At 43.7% G+C, this 17,696-nt stretch overlaps 2 protein-coding genes across 2 annotated transcripts in view; one reads left to right on the forward strand and one right to left on the reverse strand.

The window, feature by feature from the left end:
* Positions 1–17,696, reverse strand: part of LOC136960380 (synapsin-3-like) — a 62,065-nt gene that overhangs the window by 23,913 nt on the left and 20,456 nt on the right. Inside the window, 2 exon segments of the mRNA XM_067254860.1 lie at positions 16,656–16,745; positions 17,455–17,611. Of these exon segments, the coding sequence (XP_067110961.1) occupies positions 16,656–16,745; positions 17,455–17,611 (247 nt within the window).
* Positions 795–15,848, forward strand: LOC136960381 (metalloproteinase inhibitor 3-like). The gene is made up of 5 exons (XM_067254861.1): positions 795–1,052; positions 8,374–8,456; positions 9,714–9,825; positions 11,165–11,286; positions 13,523–15,848. The coding sequence occupies exons 1-5, from the start codon at positions 926–928 to the stop codon at positions 13,718–13,720; spliced, it is 642 nt and encodes a 213-aa protein (XP_067110962.1). The 5' UTR covers positions 795–925; the 3' UTR covers positions 13,721–15,848.

Genomic DNA, 17,696 nt, shown 5'->3' on the forward strand with positions numbered 1-17,696 from the left:
TTGGAACTCTCCTTCTCTTTTTTTTAATGTTCGGCCATGTTTGTGCAGATCCCAGGACGACTAGTCGATGTTGATGCATCAGCTAATGAGGATCTGTGTCAAATCAAGAAAAACTAGAATTTGGACGATAAATGCGACATGAGAGTCTCAAAGAGTCTCTCGTTTAATTTTATATTCTGCATTGATGTCTATTTTCTATGTATCTGTTTTACCCACCCTGGCAGTTTACCAACCCACCCACCTCCATGTGCCACCCCTCACCAGTGTGTCACCACTCATTTTATAGTGGGCACACAGGAGTTCCTTGGGCACATGGTGTATGACTGCATAACAGTAGAAACACCCTGCTTTCATAGCGACACACTGCTTTCAACTGTTCTGCATTCACAACATATGACCAGATGACCATACAGTAAGGACATCAGACTATTTAGACAAACACTGTGCACATTGGCACAAGCAAAAGCAGGTATGGACCAACATGCATTACACAGTAGGTGACGTGAATTACATCAAACTCGTATGTTTTTCCGTTCAGTGAGCTGTTTCCAGCGGTTTGGGCTGAGACTGGAATGTTTTAGAGATGAGAAAAAAAGAGAGAGAAAAAAGAGAGAAAGAAAAAATACAACCAGTGTAAAGTTCCAATATGTCATGTCTATGTGATTCTGAATGGCATCATCGTGAGTCGTGATTGGCCGCTCCGTCTGTCGTCTGAGGTGGTTCTGGGGGGCGTTCACATCCAGCGCACTATATGTAATTTGTGACTCGCAAGCAGAGCAGCAGTGACAGCTTGACCGGAGACAGGCGTTGGACATACGCAGAGACGCGAGCGCAACTAGGATACTCTGAAGAGCTATAACCGAACTTGACGCTTGTTTTATTTAAAGTTAGACTACAAGACAAGAGACGAAAAAAAGTCCGAAAAATGCAGTCGTTCTACCAGCTGACCAGCGTGCTGCTTGTCTTCGGCAGCCTCCAGATAAACCAACTGACAGAAGGCTGCTCGTGCGCTCTTTCGCACCCGCAAGATGCCTACTGCAACTCTGACATAGGTGAGTCTCACGTTTGAGAAATAAAGTTCAAAAATGTATTTTAAAAGGGGGGAAGAAGAGGGTCTCACTAGATTCCTTAGGGTTGTTGGCAAAGTTTTGGTTAATACAGTTACATTAGGGCTCTGACGATTACTTTAATAGGCTGATTATCGCGCGCACTATATCAATCTACAGTACTCATGAAAAGCTGAACGATAAGTTTTAAATCTGATTTTAATGTGTGAATTGCCTTAATTAATTTCTTTCATTACACATTATTTTGGTCGTATTCAGCATTTAAAATGAACGTAAAACGTATCTTGTACTCTGTGCAAAATGTTCATTACAATGCAAAGTTATTTCGGGTTTTAGTCATCCAAGTTAGTTTGAAAATAGCCTGACACACTTCATTCTAACCGTATCAGATGTAATGTTTACTACAGCACGTTTATTTTGAGGAGAATAGATCAATGCGTCATCTCTCAAATTAGTAAGGCGAAAGGAAGCCCACTTTCCCTCTCTCTCCTCCTGAGTACGAGCTAACCGTCTCCATAGAAACAGGTCCCACTGACTATAATGTTTTTCAGAGCAAATTACCTCTTGCTGAGCAATAAAACGGAACAGACAGGCAGACGGTAGCCAGCCAACTATTTTACTGCTTCTTGAATATTGCACCCATGTGTGGAGGTTAGCAACGGCAAATTTAAAGTGCAGACTCACTGTTTTGCTACTGTCCTGGGATCAATTTACTGTTTGACTTTCTATGCTATTCAAGAGCCAAAATAGCAAGTGTTCTTGGTGGGTCTTTTTTTGGTATTCTATCTATCTAGCCTAGCATGCTCTCTGCCCTCTATATTCCAGCTCCGGTTTTCAGTTGCCCCTCATTCTTCACACAACGCAAGTTTTCTGCCCAATTTTCTGCCCAGGTTACACATACTTGGATCTGCTAATTCTTAACATTCTAGCGTTATGTACTGAGTCCGTTTTAGACATCTCAGTCAAAGACAAGTTATTTATCTAGGCTCACTTGGTGTTCATGCCAGCCATTTATTTGCTTGTAGAGCTGAGACTGCGACCCACTTAGGTCTTCGAGCCACGGAGAAGGGACAAGGCTTTGTAATGCATGCTTTAACACCGGGTCATGATTACACTGACATCCCAGAATAGTGCTGTTTTACTGAGGAATCCCAGCCCAATCTGACTAGTTATTTGATACAACCAGATCTACGCGTTAATCTGTTGTTACCTTAGACCCATTTATACATTAGAACCCAAGAATGTGTACAAAGTATAATAGGGGTTTCTTAGGCAGGTTAACAAAAAAGGCAGTGCGGAATAGATAGGGGTCAACTGAGATATTTCAGAGGGGGTATTTGAGTGAAGAGCTCTTTGCCTATTAGCCCTGTGTGTGTGTGTGTGTTGTAGAACTGGGGCAGTTCCTCTGCCGCTGGGTCAATGTGTGTTCGACCGACCCCATTCTCTCCCCTCTCACACACATGCACGCACACACAAACACACACAAACACACTATGGATATGGGCGAGCAGATTAGCTTTGAAAGAGATGGCCATTATTGTCCACTAAGGTGGTTCGAGTGGTCCAGTGCCCTTCAGCAGAGAACAAGCAGATTTGTGGGAGGATTTCACAGTGGAACCAACTATGACGTCACTGGGCTCTGCCTCTCCCTCTTCTATACAAGTGCTCCTCAGTCCGAGAAGAAGGCTGTGTCTGCCGTCTGATGAGAAGTGAGAGGACAGTTACTGTAGACGGACGCTGCCGTTCTCGTCACAGGAGGGCAGAGCTGTTCTGAATGAGTACATCATCATGCCGTTTTTTAAGTTAACCTTTCATTCACAGTGTTTGCAACTCCGGGAGTCAGGTGGCTGAGCGGTTAGGGAATCGGGATAGTAATCTAACGGATGCCAGTTCGATTCCCGGCCGTGCCAAATGACGTTGTGTCCTTGGGCAAGGCACTTCACCCTACTTGCCTCGGGAGAATGTCCCTGTACTTACTGCAAGTCGCTCTGGATAAGAGCGTCTGCTAAATGACTAAATGTAAATGTAACTCAGAGAAACACAATAATGCCAAAGGGAATGAATGATTTTGTGGAGGTGCCTTCAACCAGTTGACCTGGTTGCATTGTGTTGAAGGTGTAGGTAAACGTCAGCATGACAAACAGTCATGCAGCCAGTCCCTTAACACTCCTGCTTCAGCTCATGGTGTTGGCAAAGGAAAGATGCATGCCAGCGTAGAATCTAGGCCTAGCCTCAATGGGGCCAGTGATATTTTGTGAGCTCCACAAAATCCGCATTTTCAAGGTTTTGGCTTAGCCCAGCGGTCTCTTTGAACGCTTGTGGCTCATTGGATGCCTGTTCCCTTCTGCTGCTAAGCACTATGGTTGGATACGCATGGAGCTGTAGAGCCAGTACTAGGATGTTTTTGACTTCAAGAGCCTTTCATCTAAGCATGCTCTGTAAAACATTTAGCAACAAAGAAGAAAGTGATGAAATTCTTTTTTTTTATTTGAAGTTTGCAACAGGGTATTGTATCAATATATCGCTCCAAGACATTTTTTAGCAATTTTCTCTCCACGTTAGAAGATAATTTTCTTGCATTATTGCGCAACTGAATATATTTGAAGCACGTTACAGCATGCAACATTCCCAATGTGTTGTGATCAAGCTTCACGAGTACGTGCAGTTTGACTTGGCTCGGCCACGACGCTTTTGGAAAGTGAAGCAAAACTCTGGTGCCCCAGCAAACAGTGCAGTGACTGATATTTCTATTTGAATCTTCTTGACATATCCAAACAAATGCGTGCCATAAGATTGTCAAAACAGGGTATGTCAAATGTGGGATGGTGAACAGGTCCAAAACCCTTCCAAGACGTGTACTGCATCATCTTAGTGGTATGAGGTGGATGTTTACAAAACACTGACACGCTTTGATAAGCAACTCAGTGATGTAACATCCCTCCGAATCCTACAGTGTGCAGCAAAATGTATTGGATAAAAACAGTATTGATGAAAATTCAGGATATTGATGAAAAAACGACTACAGAATGGTGCAGCGGTGCCTTAAACCTGAAGCAAAAATCTCCTATCTCAGAGATGTACCTTCTGTGAAGGTCAAGCAGCAAGGTTTTTACATGGAGCACAAGTGGATGCATATGCAAATGGGGACCTCATTCACGTGTCCCAAGTTGAGCAGCACTGCCTGGTGTGTGGAGAAAGGCTCTAATTTCCACTGTCAACTTCAAAGGCGATATGGGGGAACATGAATCATCCCTGTTAGAGACCCGGAGGCCAGTCTAAAGCACGCTCCTGTTGTTTCACAGGCCCCGTTTTCTAACCGCAAGCATCATCTACTATGGTGAATGAACCAGACAGCCTTGTGAATGAGGAAATGAGGCTACGCTAAATACTACAACAAAGGCTAAACAACAACAACCTGAGGGGATCTCAGAGTAAGAAGCCCAGCGACAAACTACCATTGGGAGTTCAACATGCTGAAGTCTCCTCCCCTACCTCAGTGAACCCCATCATCGCTGCATTTCCAGACAACTGGGATTAGCCATTTCCTGACATTTTTCATCCTGTATACCTGGGCCAATTATGCCTTTTTTTTGGGGGGGGGGGGGGGGTGAGTGCGTGAACCTGCTTGGCTGTGATTTGGTGGCAACTGAAACAGGCCCATTCACACGCTTTCAAGGAGAGGGCTGTTTTCCCCCAAAGCTTTTCAAGCTCCAGATTAGTGTTCCAGCCTTCAACTTTGGCCCTGAGGGTTTGTATCCCTCCAGTCCCAAAGACCTGCGGTGACAGGAGCAAAGCTCCCCATACTTGTACCATGCACCGATTTAATACAGAAGATTAAACTCAGGTTTGTGTGCATGTTTAGCCTGGGATAAGAACCTAGAGAGAGACTGATCTGGTGTACGGTTAGACAATATGTATTAGTGGATATGAAGGAAAGTCCGGGGGTTGAGCTGGAGGTTCCTGTCACCAATGACACGTTAGAAAGTTCCAGAGAGATTAGGTAGGCCTAGTCTAAATGTTTAGTCTTTGGAATCGGGTTAAAGGTTAAATAGGGGTTAGGGAGAGATATAGGTCATTTAGAGATAGGGGTTAGGTAGGGTTTGGGATAGGGGTTAGCTTGGAATAGGGGTTGGTAGTGTCTGGGACAGAGATTCCACAGGATTTGGGATAGTGATTTAGCAACACTTAGTAACTAAAATCTATTCAGGCTCTTTTCCTTGCAGTCAGCTCCACTTCACCATCTAACTGCTCCCCAACAGGAAGACCGATCGAACGCTGAGTAAGAGAATGCAGGTTCTGTTATAAGGAACATTATGTCACCTGGGACCAACTCACTGCTATCCAAGCTGCTTCATCTCTCCCTGCCAGGATGGCCTGTTACAATAGGTCAAAAGGTGCAGGATTCCCCGCAAGTTTGACATGTTCATCCAATGAGCACGGGACATATCGGTTAACTAAGGCATCCCTTTTCTACCACTCGAACATTGCTTTAACCACCAGAGCTTTGTTTGTACTGAAAGGCATTCGTTTTGAAATGGAATAGATGGCTCTATTCCAAGCCTACAGGGACATTGGTTTTCAATCCAGGTCAAGTGTATTCCCACAATCAAAGTGTTCTGACACACACACACCTCCAACAGGGGAATGTCATTTCAGAGTTTATTTTGGCGTGTCCCACTGAGAATCCTTCACCTCCTCCTCGCATCGAAGTTGGAACATGTTACGCATACTAAAACCGACTGTCACTTCACCACTCTCTCACACATACACATATCCACATGCACACACACAAACACACACACACACACAAACCTTGTGAGGCTGACTTTATTGTCAGTAACTGGGAGTGCACTGCAAGATTCTTCAGCAAAAGTAAAACCACAGGGTCTGTGATTTGAAATCCCCTTTGTGTTCAGATTAGTATTTGAATGCATCTTTTAGTAATCCCACTCTACAAGAGATATTTTGCTAAATTAATTCACATTTCCCTGATACCTTAATTTCTTCTATCGTTATTTTTAAAAATCCTCCTTTTTCCTAGAACATCTGTTTAAATACCTCAGTGCATAAATATGCATGCACTGAGAACGGTGTGGCACTTCCCTGTAATTGCTACTTATCCGTTGCACCACAGAGAGAAAGAGAGAGAGGGCCACTTACAGTGCCATATATATAGCCTAGCTGTTAGAGATTCGAGCTGCTGTGTCTATTAAAGTTTAAGTCAGGTGGATATCATATGCAGTCCTTGGTTAGGAACTGGGTTATATAAACATCAGCAATTTAGTCATTTGGATGTGGGAGAACAGGCGCCTGAAGAGACACACATTTACTGAAAGACAGCTTGTGGTAACAAGTACCGTCGTATTCTGAGGAGTCTGTTCTGGGAGGCTTCCCTTAGAGGCTGAAAGGTCACCGAAGGGAATGACACAAACCCACTCTCCCGTAAGCAGCTGGGTTCTTTCCTACATTCCACAGAGCAATGACACTGACACCCCCCAATTAGTGTCCACTGTCCACAGGAACGGCAGTCACTAGGAACAAAAAGGATGGTGTAGCTCCGGCAATCCTAGATTTCATATTACCGCATACGACTCAAACAGCAACGCACCTGGGTCAAGGAGAAAGATCGAGTACATTAAAGTATGGGAAAGTCATGTCGCTGCATTCAATCCGCTACTTACGGTTGCAGTCATGTGACGGATCCTCTGGTTTCACGGCAGCGGGAGCGCCAAATCCGGTGCCCCGAAGTATTTGACGGTATTTGGAGAAAGCGTTTGACCCAGGTCTGACTCATGGCAGGCACCCACAGAAGACCTGGAAAACTATGTGCGCAATTCTTTTGATGCTTCTTGCCTTGTTTGGAGGTCAGGGGTAAAGTATTGCTCGGGGCCCCTCCTGAATATAACTGGCTCAGATCAGATGCATGAGTGGGATCAGAATCTAGTTTCATATCTGCACATTCCCCAGTAATTGTGCCCTGTGCTCTGTTCAACACTTATCTGCATTTGTGGTAGGTACATACCCAGCTTTGTTAGGTAACATTGCTGGAAGGCTCATAATACAAGCTGACAGATTTATAAAGCATATGACCTTGGTTAGATCTTTGAGAAGGACATAATGAATCCCCAAGGGAATCTTTTTTTTTATTTTTTAAAGGAGATTATTGGTTATAAATGATCTGCCGTTTGTGTGAATGTGAGATTTGCTACATGAATGTCAGTGGCATTTTTTACTTGATCACTTGGAAGTGATGTCATTCATTTATTCGGAGGTGGGAATGCTATACGAGCTAAACAAGGTGTTCTCAAGTATCCAAATATGCTGTCAGATATGTATGTCTGATTATTCACACCCACCTTTCTAGTCCTTTCCATGCGAATGGGACTGAATATACACAGGCTGTAAGAATGACACTGCCTTCTCTGACTACAGTCGAAAGGAATGAGACTCTTTTCCTTTTTTCCCCTTCTATCTTCTTTCTTTCTTTTTTTTCTACCCATCTCGGAATGTGAGCCTCAAAGGAATGTGAGAAGGAAATTCCACCAGGCTAAAGATAACAAACATCCCAGGGCTTAGTTATGTCTGTGACTCTCTAGTGTCCGGGAGCAGGTGAACTTCACACCAGACAGAGTCCCCCCCCCCACACACACACACACACAACCACCCCTGGGCCCACACGACTGCAGTAGGTACTGTGTGTGTGTATGGGGGGAGGGGCTATTCACCGGCCTAAATGAGGCTTTGCTCGTAAGCTAGTCACCTGCAACTGGCCTACTCACTCCAACAGTGAAAGCAAACAACTGGGACCCGCGGCCCAACGTTTTCACCTAGACGTTGTTTACATGAGGGCGAGGGCCGATAAGATCTTTTCCACCCTTGTTCTCAGTACAGATGGAAGCTTGTTTAAACACAGGAGACACATGGTTTTACGATGTAGAGATGAAGCTGAAAGAAGGGGAAAAAAACAAGCCGGTGAACTCCTTTTTTCTGTCCTCAGAGACTCCTTTGGTCTCTGTGTGTCAAACTCAATTCCACCCCGCCCCCCCCCCCCCCCCCACCACCCCTAGTCCCCCCTTTCAGTAGACGTTCTTGGCAAACGGCAGCAGTCAAAAATCTGATGAATAGATGACCTGCAGAGACCACTCCTTGTTGGATGTCACTTAATAAAGGCAATAAGGAGGTCAAGTGTATCGTGGGGTCTGAATTGGCCAGTTTTGAAAAGCTGGATTGATGGATGGGGCTTCTAAAATATGGTCAGTTTGAATCACTGCATAGATTAATGTTATATGTTGTCTTCTATCCACAGTGATCCGTGCCAAAGTGGTTGGCAAGAAGCTTCTGAAGGATGGGCCTTTTGGAACGATACGCTACACAGTGAAGCAGATGAAGGTGAGTCATGGCCGTCTCTAAACTTTGAGCTCCTGTTAATATCTAACATCAAACTCAATATCAGCAGATCACCCAGACATCTGTGATCCGCTACTGTGCTATAAGCCTAGTGGAACAGTATGTGGCAGGTTACATTATATTGGACATTTTATTCATTTAGCAGATGCTTTTATCCAAAGGGACAAAACAAACAGTGCATACAGTATTCTCTGTAGGGCTAACACATACTTTGCGGTAATATAGAAAACAGTTAGAAACTCATGGACTAATGTGTGTAATCTCACAAATAGCCTTCCTCAAAGGCAGTGACAGCTCTGTGGAATACATCATTATGATGAGGCAGCTAGAGAGTGCAGAAGCTTCTTCAAGGCTCTGTGATCACTGAGGCTCTCATAGGCATTACATCTTAAGGCATCATTTACGTCAGAAGATACAGCGTATGGTAATGAATGATTGCATTACTAGGTAATAACTTATCCTCCTCCAGGTCACCTATGTGGCTACATACTTTCTTTAAGCAACAATAACATTTAAGATACAGGGGATTAGGCTTAGAAATTGTTTACGGTATATTCCTCTATTAACTCTTGGCCTCTGGCCATTTAGTCTAATCTAGTTTAATCTGTTTGAGATTAAAATTTAACATAGCAATGATGGCCTCCCTGTGACCTATTAACAGTTTATCATGAAGAGTGCCTAAAGAAAGAGTTTCCCTCCAAAACCCACAAACTGACTCCTTTGAGAGTTCCTGTGTATTTTTTGTTTTTCAGCCAGAAACTCCTCATTTTGAGCCCCGTGACTAGCTTTTATTTTTTGTTTTTATGACTGTTTTCTTCCCAAGACCAGCATGTCTAAACAGGGATTTCCTGTTGTTTCCACACAAATAAATGACATTGTACAAAAGCTCTAGCAAATCTCAGGGCTAACTTTGACTGAGTCCAGGATTGTTTGTACCTCTCTGATTTGGCTGAAACAAACCACAGTTTTACACATAAAAAATGTGACAACGTGATAATAAGTAATGTAATACAATTATTTTGTATTTGTATAAAGATAAGAATCTGTTACGTTGTCCTCATCATGCAATTCTTCCAGAAATGTCATCTGATAAGATTTTATCATTTCCATTCCTCATTGTTTTGGTACAGCTTTCGAAACAGCTTATTACTCAATCCTGTTATGTCAAAAGTTGGTTGTGTGCAGTTCAGTGAAAGCATTTTGTTTATAACACAATGTTGTTTGTGCCACATTCTGTAGATGTACAAAGGATTCACCAAAATGCAGCACGTTCAGCACATCTATACTGACGCCTCCGAGAGCTTGTGTGGAGTGAAGTTCGACATCAATAAATACCAGTACCTGATTACAGGTGAGGGATTTTGTCATTGAATAAAACCTTTAAGAAAAAATAGGTAAAAGTATTATATTGAATGTCAAATACAAATCGAAATTCTAATCATTCATGTTGAACATTCTGTATTGTGTATTATAAAATGGGAAATATCAAACGGGTAGTCCAGTAAACTTCTCTCTTCTTCTCGAGTCTTAAAATGAACTTTTCTTTCACATGAGCCTGTTGCTCCTGCTCCCTCCAAACAACACACAAGGCCACAAAAGCAGGGTTGCTAACAGCAGCCTCAGTTTGTTTAGTTTAAATGCAAGTCCCTTCCCTCCCACCCCCCCCCCCCCCCCAGAGCTGCTCTGTGACACAAACTTTCCCACTATTTATAACCTGTTGCTTGCCACTGTGCGGAAAACACAGCCCAGGGGCACTTGTTCAAGTCTATTTCCCTCCTATTCTGGACATAAAAACTGTAGAAAACACTCTCCACGCTCTGTATAATTAACAGGAGGCTTCAGCCATTTTCTTGCAGGGGCATTTACGATGCGCTGGTTCGAGTTAAAGAGTAGTTTACTGTACGTCCCAGAACCGGCCATATAGACGCTTAGCGTGTTCCCGTCACTATATCCTAAACCTGTGAACATGGCCTCAGGAGCCAGTGAAAACGGAGGAAGTCACCAGGCAACAAAGACGTGTGTGTTTACTGTGGCAGGGTGGTGATGACATCACAGCCCACCGTCTCTGCTCAGGGGGTCTATAATAAGGACTGTGGTTCCCGGGACGACGGCTTCAGGACTATGTTACAGGCATGTTGAGTACGTTGACGACTGAGAGATCAGCTTCACGCCGTCCCCTTTTATCAAGCCCGATGACTGCTTGGCTCCTGATTAGCTACATAGAAACGCGTCGAACACTCCACAGGGCCTATTAAGTCATCAATAGACTGCTGCAATCCACATAAAAGAGGTCCTGGGCTGAAGTGTAGGGGCCTGGAGGGGGAAGGAGTGGGACTGTATTAGCTAGGCGTCAGATCCCTGTGCAGCAGTGACATGTTTGGGTAGATACAGAGTGATGAACAGCCAGGGTCTTGAGTGTTAGTGGTCTGCAGTGCACCTGTTCCCAGAGGTGGCAGTCCTAACATCGGTGGTAAGCTGTGATCCTAAATATAGAGGACTGCCGACTTTTGGGACATTCAGAATTAGCGGTCTTGGTTTAATATGGTTTAATATGGGCTTACTGTACTAGATTGACTTACAATGTTTGACTTACAAAGGACCGACACCTTGTCTGGTAAAAGTTTCACTTGAAGTTTCCCATCTCCAACCAATGCTCTTTCCCCCCCCTCTCCCCTCCCCCCCCCCCCCAGGGCGCGTGTTCGATGGGAAGGTCTACACCGGGCTGTGCAACTTCAACGAGCGGTGGGAGCGCCTCTCTCTGTCCCAGAAGAAAGGCATCAACCACCGCTACCAGCTAGGCTGCAACTGCAGGGTGAGTGGGAACCAGTGCGCCCCCGGTGAGCAGGCCCAGCAGCAGATCGAAGGAGAGGCCAGGGACAGGGGCCGAGGACAGGGTAGAGGCCGGGGCCGGGGTAGAGGCCGGGGCAGAGGGAAAGGCAAAAACCAGGGGAAAGGACAACAGAACACTCTGCTGAAGCACAGGTTCCTACTCTGAGTTCTACCCTGAGTTCCACCCCAGTTCCTCTAAAGAGGTGCAAAATCGGGTGCAAAAAAGTCACTATATAATCTCCACTATATACTACATGTAACTACTACTGGTGATGCTTTAAAGGGAAACATTACGTGTTCACTCTGAAGGACTTTAGTTGCCTGGCATTTATAGGGTCAAAATGCATTGTCTTTAATGCATTCATTTAGTTAATTCATGTCGATGTGCTAGAAGCTAAAATGAAATGATCACCAATAAACACATGATAATGCGATGCTGAAAATGTACTATCAACAGACAGGGTCATTCAAGCACAGGCAGTAGCCTATTTGTAGATTGCCACTTTGTGGAAACGATTGCATTTTCTTTGTATCTGTACTTGGAAAGCTTTAAAATGTGTTTTGCTGTCCAAGAGATTGAAATGTTATGTTTTGACACATGTACATGTATGATTACAGGGGAATACACCTTTCAATTTCTGATGGTAGTTGAATGGTTTTGCTTTTCAACTGTCAAAGTAATACTTGCAACGAACCAGGAATTTGAAGGTGTCCCCTTTCATTTTCACATCATTTCGGATAATGTACCTCCATGAAATGTTACAAAAGAAACAGGGAGTGACAGGCGGAGACAGAGAAGAAAGATTTACGATGATCTTTGGGAGTTATTAAATAACTTAACTACGCTGGAATCTCTTTTAACTGTCATTCCAAACCCCTAGCATTCCTAGATCTTTGGCGAACGTCCTTAATGCACAGTCTGCTCTCGTGTATTTGTAGTCTCCAAACTCATAAATATCCTACCGTACTGCAGGGCCCCAGACATCTGCTCCCATCATTAGGTGCCATCAGAAGCATAAGCAGATTGCCAGACATGCTTCCTAAGGGCCAACACCTCTCCATCGTAACCAAACTGCCTAACAATGCAGATTCGGCAAAATCAAGAGACTGATATTGTTCAACGAGTCTTAAGGTCTGATGAACTGAAAGGTCACTTCTGACGTTCCATCGATGCACTATTACATTTAACAACCGACTTTAAAGCTGAATTGTGTTGATCGCCGACAGCACAGACATCTCACCTCACTTGGCTCCTCACCCTAAACAGCTTAGCGCCAACTTTTTCCCTGCATCTTTCTCACACTATGATTCCCAGCTGTCGAATGCTGTATCCAGTAGCACGATCAGATGGAGATATAGACACATCTGATTCCACAGGGAATGTACCGGTTTACAAGAACTATACATCTTCTCTCGATTTATTTCGTCTAAATCGACATTTTCCTCAGATCGGGCTGACACCATGAGACCAAATATGTTCGGCTTCACGCGCTCCCGTATTTACGATCTGTACTGCTGATTCCTCTGCTTTTCACACACACAAGGCTTTCACTGAAGCACGTCTTTACACATCTTTACTCCAATACAGGTCTTTCTTCCTGAAAGATCATGGGCAAAAATAAAAATAAATTATCAAATGAAACGCAATACCTGAAACAGTGCTCATATCTAGTTCCAAACTTTTTTGGTCTTCTCCATTGCCTGTATAGGCACAAAGTATAAGAAGGAGCATAAAAAAATGAATATTTGACTTTCTGAAGACAGCTAAATCTAAATTTATGAAAGTAAAATTACATGGTAATGGTTAGAATTACCGTCATTTTCATTGAGAACAGTTCCATGAACCCTTTTTCCACCTCTGTATTCAAGTTCAGATTCATGAATTCACCTGCTCTTTCTCTTCATCAACAGCTGTTATCTGGTGTACCCAATCACGCACATGCTTCACCCTGTCCTATTAAGTTTCTAATTCTGCCTTGGCCTCTGTTCACGTACGCTAGACTGTAGACTCACTCTGTTCACTACTAAGTAACTCATTATTTGTCCTCAAAATGTACCAAAAAGTGTGTCCCCCCTTCAAAAAACAACAACAAGACACCAATCTGTACATCAAACTCACGCTTATAGTTAACACAGAGAGTCTACCGCTAATGTGCTCATTCAAATCATTTTATTTCTGCTTTATGGCTACATCTTCCGTTTCGCTCCTCTCTCTTTAGATAAAGCCCTGCCACTACCTGCCCTGTTTTGTGACCTCAAAGAACGAGTGCCTGTGGACGGATATGTTGTCCCATTTCGGTTACCCCGGCTACCAGTCCCGGCACTACGCGTGCGTCCAACAGAAGGAAGGCTACTGCAGCTGGTACCGGGGGATGACCTCCCGTGACAAAACAACTATCAACGCCACCGACCCCTGAGCAAGCATACACCTTTTCCCAAAACTATTATCCACTGCCATCTTCTCTCCTTGCTTTCTGTCATTGCTTCCTTTCTGACCTTCCCCACACAGACCCCCTCCCTCCCTCTCTCCCCCACCCCGTCCTCATCCGTCGTGAACCATTACAGGACCTGAGAAACCACTCCCTGACTAAACAACAACGAAAACTAAAAAACTAAACAAGAGAAAAAACAATCAGTGCCTGTGTCTAAGCACTTCTATATAAACAATACCTTTTTGTTTTATGCTGTACATTTCAGTTCTACCAAACTTCCTTCTTGTTTTTGTTATGCTACTAAATTATACCTAATAATGTCAGCCAGATGTCCTTTAGATTCTATTTTTGGTTGGGAAAGCAATAAACACAGCCCTTTAAATGCAGATCTTAAAAGAATATATATAAAAAAATAAACACAGTGTACATTAGAAAAACATTGCTTAAATATATAGCTAAATATCAATACATGAATGTAAAAAAAAAACTTTCATTTAGTGTGAGATGCAGGGTGACAGAGCTGAAACAATACAGTTTATACATTATTTAAATAAACAATATTTAAACTCTAAAAGTGCAAGGTCAGTGCCAACATAGGTGACCTTGGAATGCGACCTTGGAATGCGATGCCTCAAGCTTCAGTCACACAAAGTTATTCTATTGGTATTTAATAATAGTCTTGATTCACATCAATGTGTATGTATGTTCACAGTTTTGAACTGTGACATGTCTATTTATGGATGATGCATGAATCTCTGCTTCCCTGATTGTTTTTACCGCAAAGTTTATTTTTGTCGTTAAAGAATCACTCTTGATACCAAGCAGATTGAATAATGAATTGAACAGATTAATAAATTATAAATCTATGATATATTTTCCCTCGAAGCACAAAAAATGGATATTACAGCAAAAGCACAGGGAATACTTAATTGTTTGTGGAGATTTGGATAAAAGTTTTATTTTATATTTGCTGTATATGATATAAGCTACAAAACAATGAACTATATTCACTGAAACCTCTGTAGAACAAGTATGTGTGTTCATCAAAACAGACAACAAGCCTTTCTATTTGCCAAAAATCTCACGAGAGTTTTTGGCCCAAACTGTCTCATCATAAATCCCTGTTTGGCCTTTATGAACGACCATAATCCCAAATTGTGTTTATAAATTGTTGATGAAATGTTAGTTATGTGTTTTGAACTCCCTTAGATGATTATAACGATGGTACTTTTCTCACTCCTCGTCCGGTACCCACCATGTCTGGTATTTCCCCCCCACAATCACACTTTAAGCAGAGGTTTCAGACACACAAACACACACACACACACACACACACAAAGCTATGTTTTCTAACTGTATATTCCATTTTTTGTTTTGTATTTAACTGTTTCAGATGAACAAATCAAAGTAACATTATTGTCACTAAATTCTTCTGCTTTTGTTCCAATACGGGGTAGAATCTTCAGTCCATTCCATTCTCACACAAGCAGACAACCCAGAGGGAGTGATACTGTAGTTCCTTGGACAGACATTAAACCATAATCTTGACAAAAAAAAGCCATGTACTGTACGTTATGTGTACTATGGTCAGAGCATGCCAAGCCAAGTATACAAGTCTACTGTACTCAATGCTCATCACACACTTATACTACAATAGCTCATTATGTTTATAAAGAGTTGCTTACATGACGTGCAAAACAAAACAGGCGTACCTACGTACCTGCTCAAACCACAGACGTGCTCACACCACAACACACACACGTACCCAAATGGACCTGGTCCATGACTTTCCAAAGTTGCAAGCAGTTTCCCCTCATCCTCTCCTCCTCTGGTGGTTCTGCATGGATCTAATCCCTCTGTGGTATCTGTCTCAGTATTTTCGTGGTTCATTTTTTGTGTAAATATACTTTCTGCTTAACACAGAAACACTTGGTCAAGTTGATGCCGAGTGCATTAAAAAAGGAAGCTGGTCTAAGTCTGAAAACACCTCTGTGTGTATACACTGATCCATAAAGGGGGAGGGGGCAAATGTTTTCTTGTTAGGGTTACAGAAATGTTTGACTTAATTTCTGTGTTTTATATTTTTATAATAAAGATTTAATGAAAAACTGGCTATCAGAGTCTGTACTGATTTGTTTACCTATTGTTGTTTTTGTTGTTCATAGGCAATAGGCAATTGACATTCACACACCAACACACGGATGAAAGGATAAGAGCAGAGGAAAAGATAGAAACGAGGCAACGAAGGAACTAAGGAAAGAAGGAAATTATGAGGACAGCTTCCACACAGATACAGGTGTCGGGGCTCTCACCAAGAAACAGACACACACATAGTTGAACACACACACACACTCACTGCCTTTGTAATGTGCGTATGGGAACACCGAAGATGCAAGGCCTTTACCTCTGTGCTGAGACATAACAACTGATCTGTTATGACTACTCTGAGAGCAGCTCTCTATGAGCCGTCTGTGTTTGTACTGACGGAGGCATCGTCGCCAACTCTGCTGACGTGACTGGCCAAGAGAGCCAAGAGATGGGGAGTATTAGGAGAACCTGAGGTGCACGCATGTTCCCTGAGGAACCAAGAGCCAGGAAACAGAGGTACCCACTGCGCCGGGAGACTTCCTGCCGCTGGAAGAAGCTTGTACACTCCCAGGTACATCGCAGACAAGAAGGGACATTTTGACTTTTTGAATGCAGGATACAGGACTGTAGCGTTGGGTGATTTCAGTTAGTGTGTATGTGTTCAAGTCTGGCTCTCAGGTATATCACGTACACAGATTTTATGGTTCGAAGCCTCTTTACCCTCTAAATCTCTGTATGAGGATCATCTGAGTACAATATCTAGGTCCTGTGGCAGTTATGAGTGAAGAACGGCGGGGTCTCATGATAAATGGATAGGAGGTCGGGAACTCACCATCTGTGTGTGATTGGGGTAGAAGGTTTGCTCGTTGAGAGGGAACTTCTCCGGGCCAAGGGAATGGTAGAGCTTTATCATGTGTGAGAACTGCAAGAACAGAAAGAAACACAAACAGTGAGAAAAGAGACGTCTTACAGATGTTTACCTCGACCCAGGGCGCAGATTTAGAAAGCGTTGCCCCCGGCTACAGTACATTTAGAGGCCGTGCTGACGGACCTCTGAAAAGTCAAGTGCGTGCTTGGTTAGGAACGTTTTTTTTATCCAACACCGGGGGACATGTTTTGTCTGGGTGCGAGGACTGGGACCGTACAAGTGAAACGTGGCCTGATTCCAGCCCACCATACTGCATCAGCCCTGCACGGTTAAATCAGGGTGAGTCATCTCCTGCTGGAGGCCATACCAGGTCTGACTGCTCCACACACAGGTGTTATGGCTCCCAGATAAATCAGTGGCCCGCCGGGGGTTTAGGTGGGGGGACTGAAGCGAGCGGTGAGGGTGGAAGAGAGTGGAGGGAAGGAAGGTAGGAAGGAGGACAGGAAGGAAGGATTGTTCAAATGAAGGAAGGATGTTGAGGAAGGAAGGAAGATGCAGTGGGGTCAGATACCCACAGACTGGTGTGATGTCTCTCACTAAGAGACCTGATGAGTCAGTCTGAGGCCACTTCAACGCTGGGCCCCTTTAAGAGGAGCGAGTGGAACGAGAGAAAGGAGGGATTAGGGAGGAGGAGAGGAGAGTGTGAGCTCAGAATGGAGGAGAGGATGGAATAACACCGAGGGGTGGGTCATAGGTCACGTACCACCCAGGGTTTGCTGCAGAAGTTGTAGATGGAGAGCAGAGAGTTGATGCTGGCCACGCCCCCAAACTGCAGGCCAATCACCAAGCTCCTGTAGTCCTCGCCCGGAGTCATGCTGTAGGCATGCTGGCGAATCAGGACAAAGTCTGGCTTGAAGGATCTGCCCGGAGACAAAGCAGTCATAGGACATTAGACAACAACAACAATGTTTTCTCTTCTTTTTAGGGTACTAAACACATCATCTA

This window comes from Osmerus mordax, chromosome 17 (genome assembly GCF_038355195.1).
Source record: "Osmerus mordax isolate fOsmMor3 chromosome 17, fOsmMor3.pri, whole genome shotgun sequence".
NCBI lineage: Eukaryota > Metazoa > Chordata > Actinopteri > Osmeriformes > Osmeridae > Osmerus > Osmerus mordax.

Bases quoted from the DNA above. Each gene is read 5' to 3' on its own strand.
- LOC136960381 (XM_067254861.1), top strand. From the start codon at position 926: ATGCAGTCGTTCTACCAGCTGACCAGCGTGCTGCTTGTCTTCGGCAGC. The intron at 8,457-9,713 runs GTGAGTCATGGC...CACATTCTGTAG, and splicing joins ACACAGTGAAGCAGATGAAG to ATGTACAAAGGATTCACCAA. The intron at 9,826-11,164 runs GTGAGGGATTTT...CCCCCCCCCCAG, and splicing joins ATACCAGTACCTGATTACAG to GGCGCGTGTTCGATGGGAAG.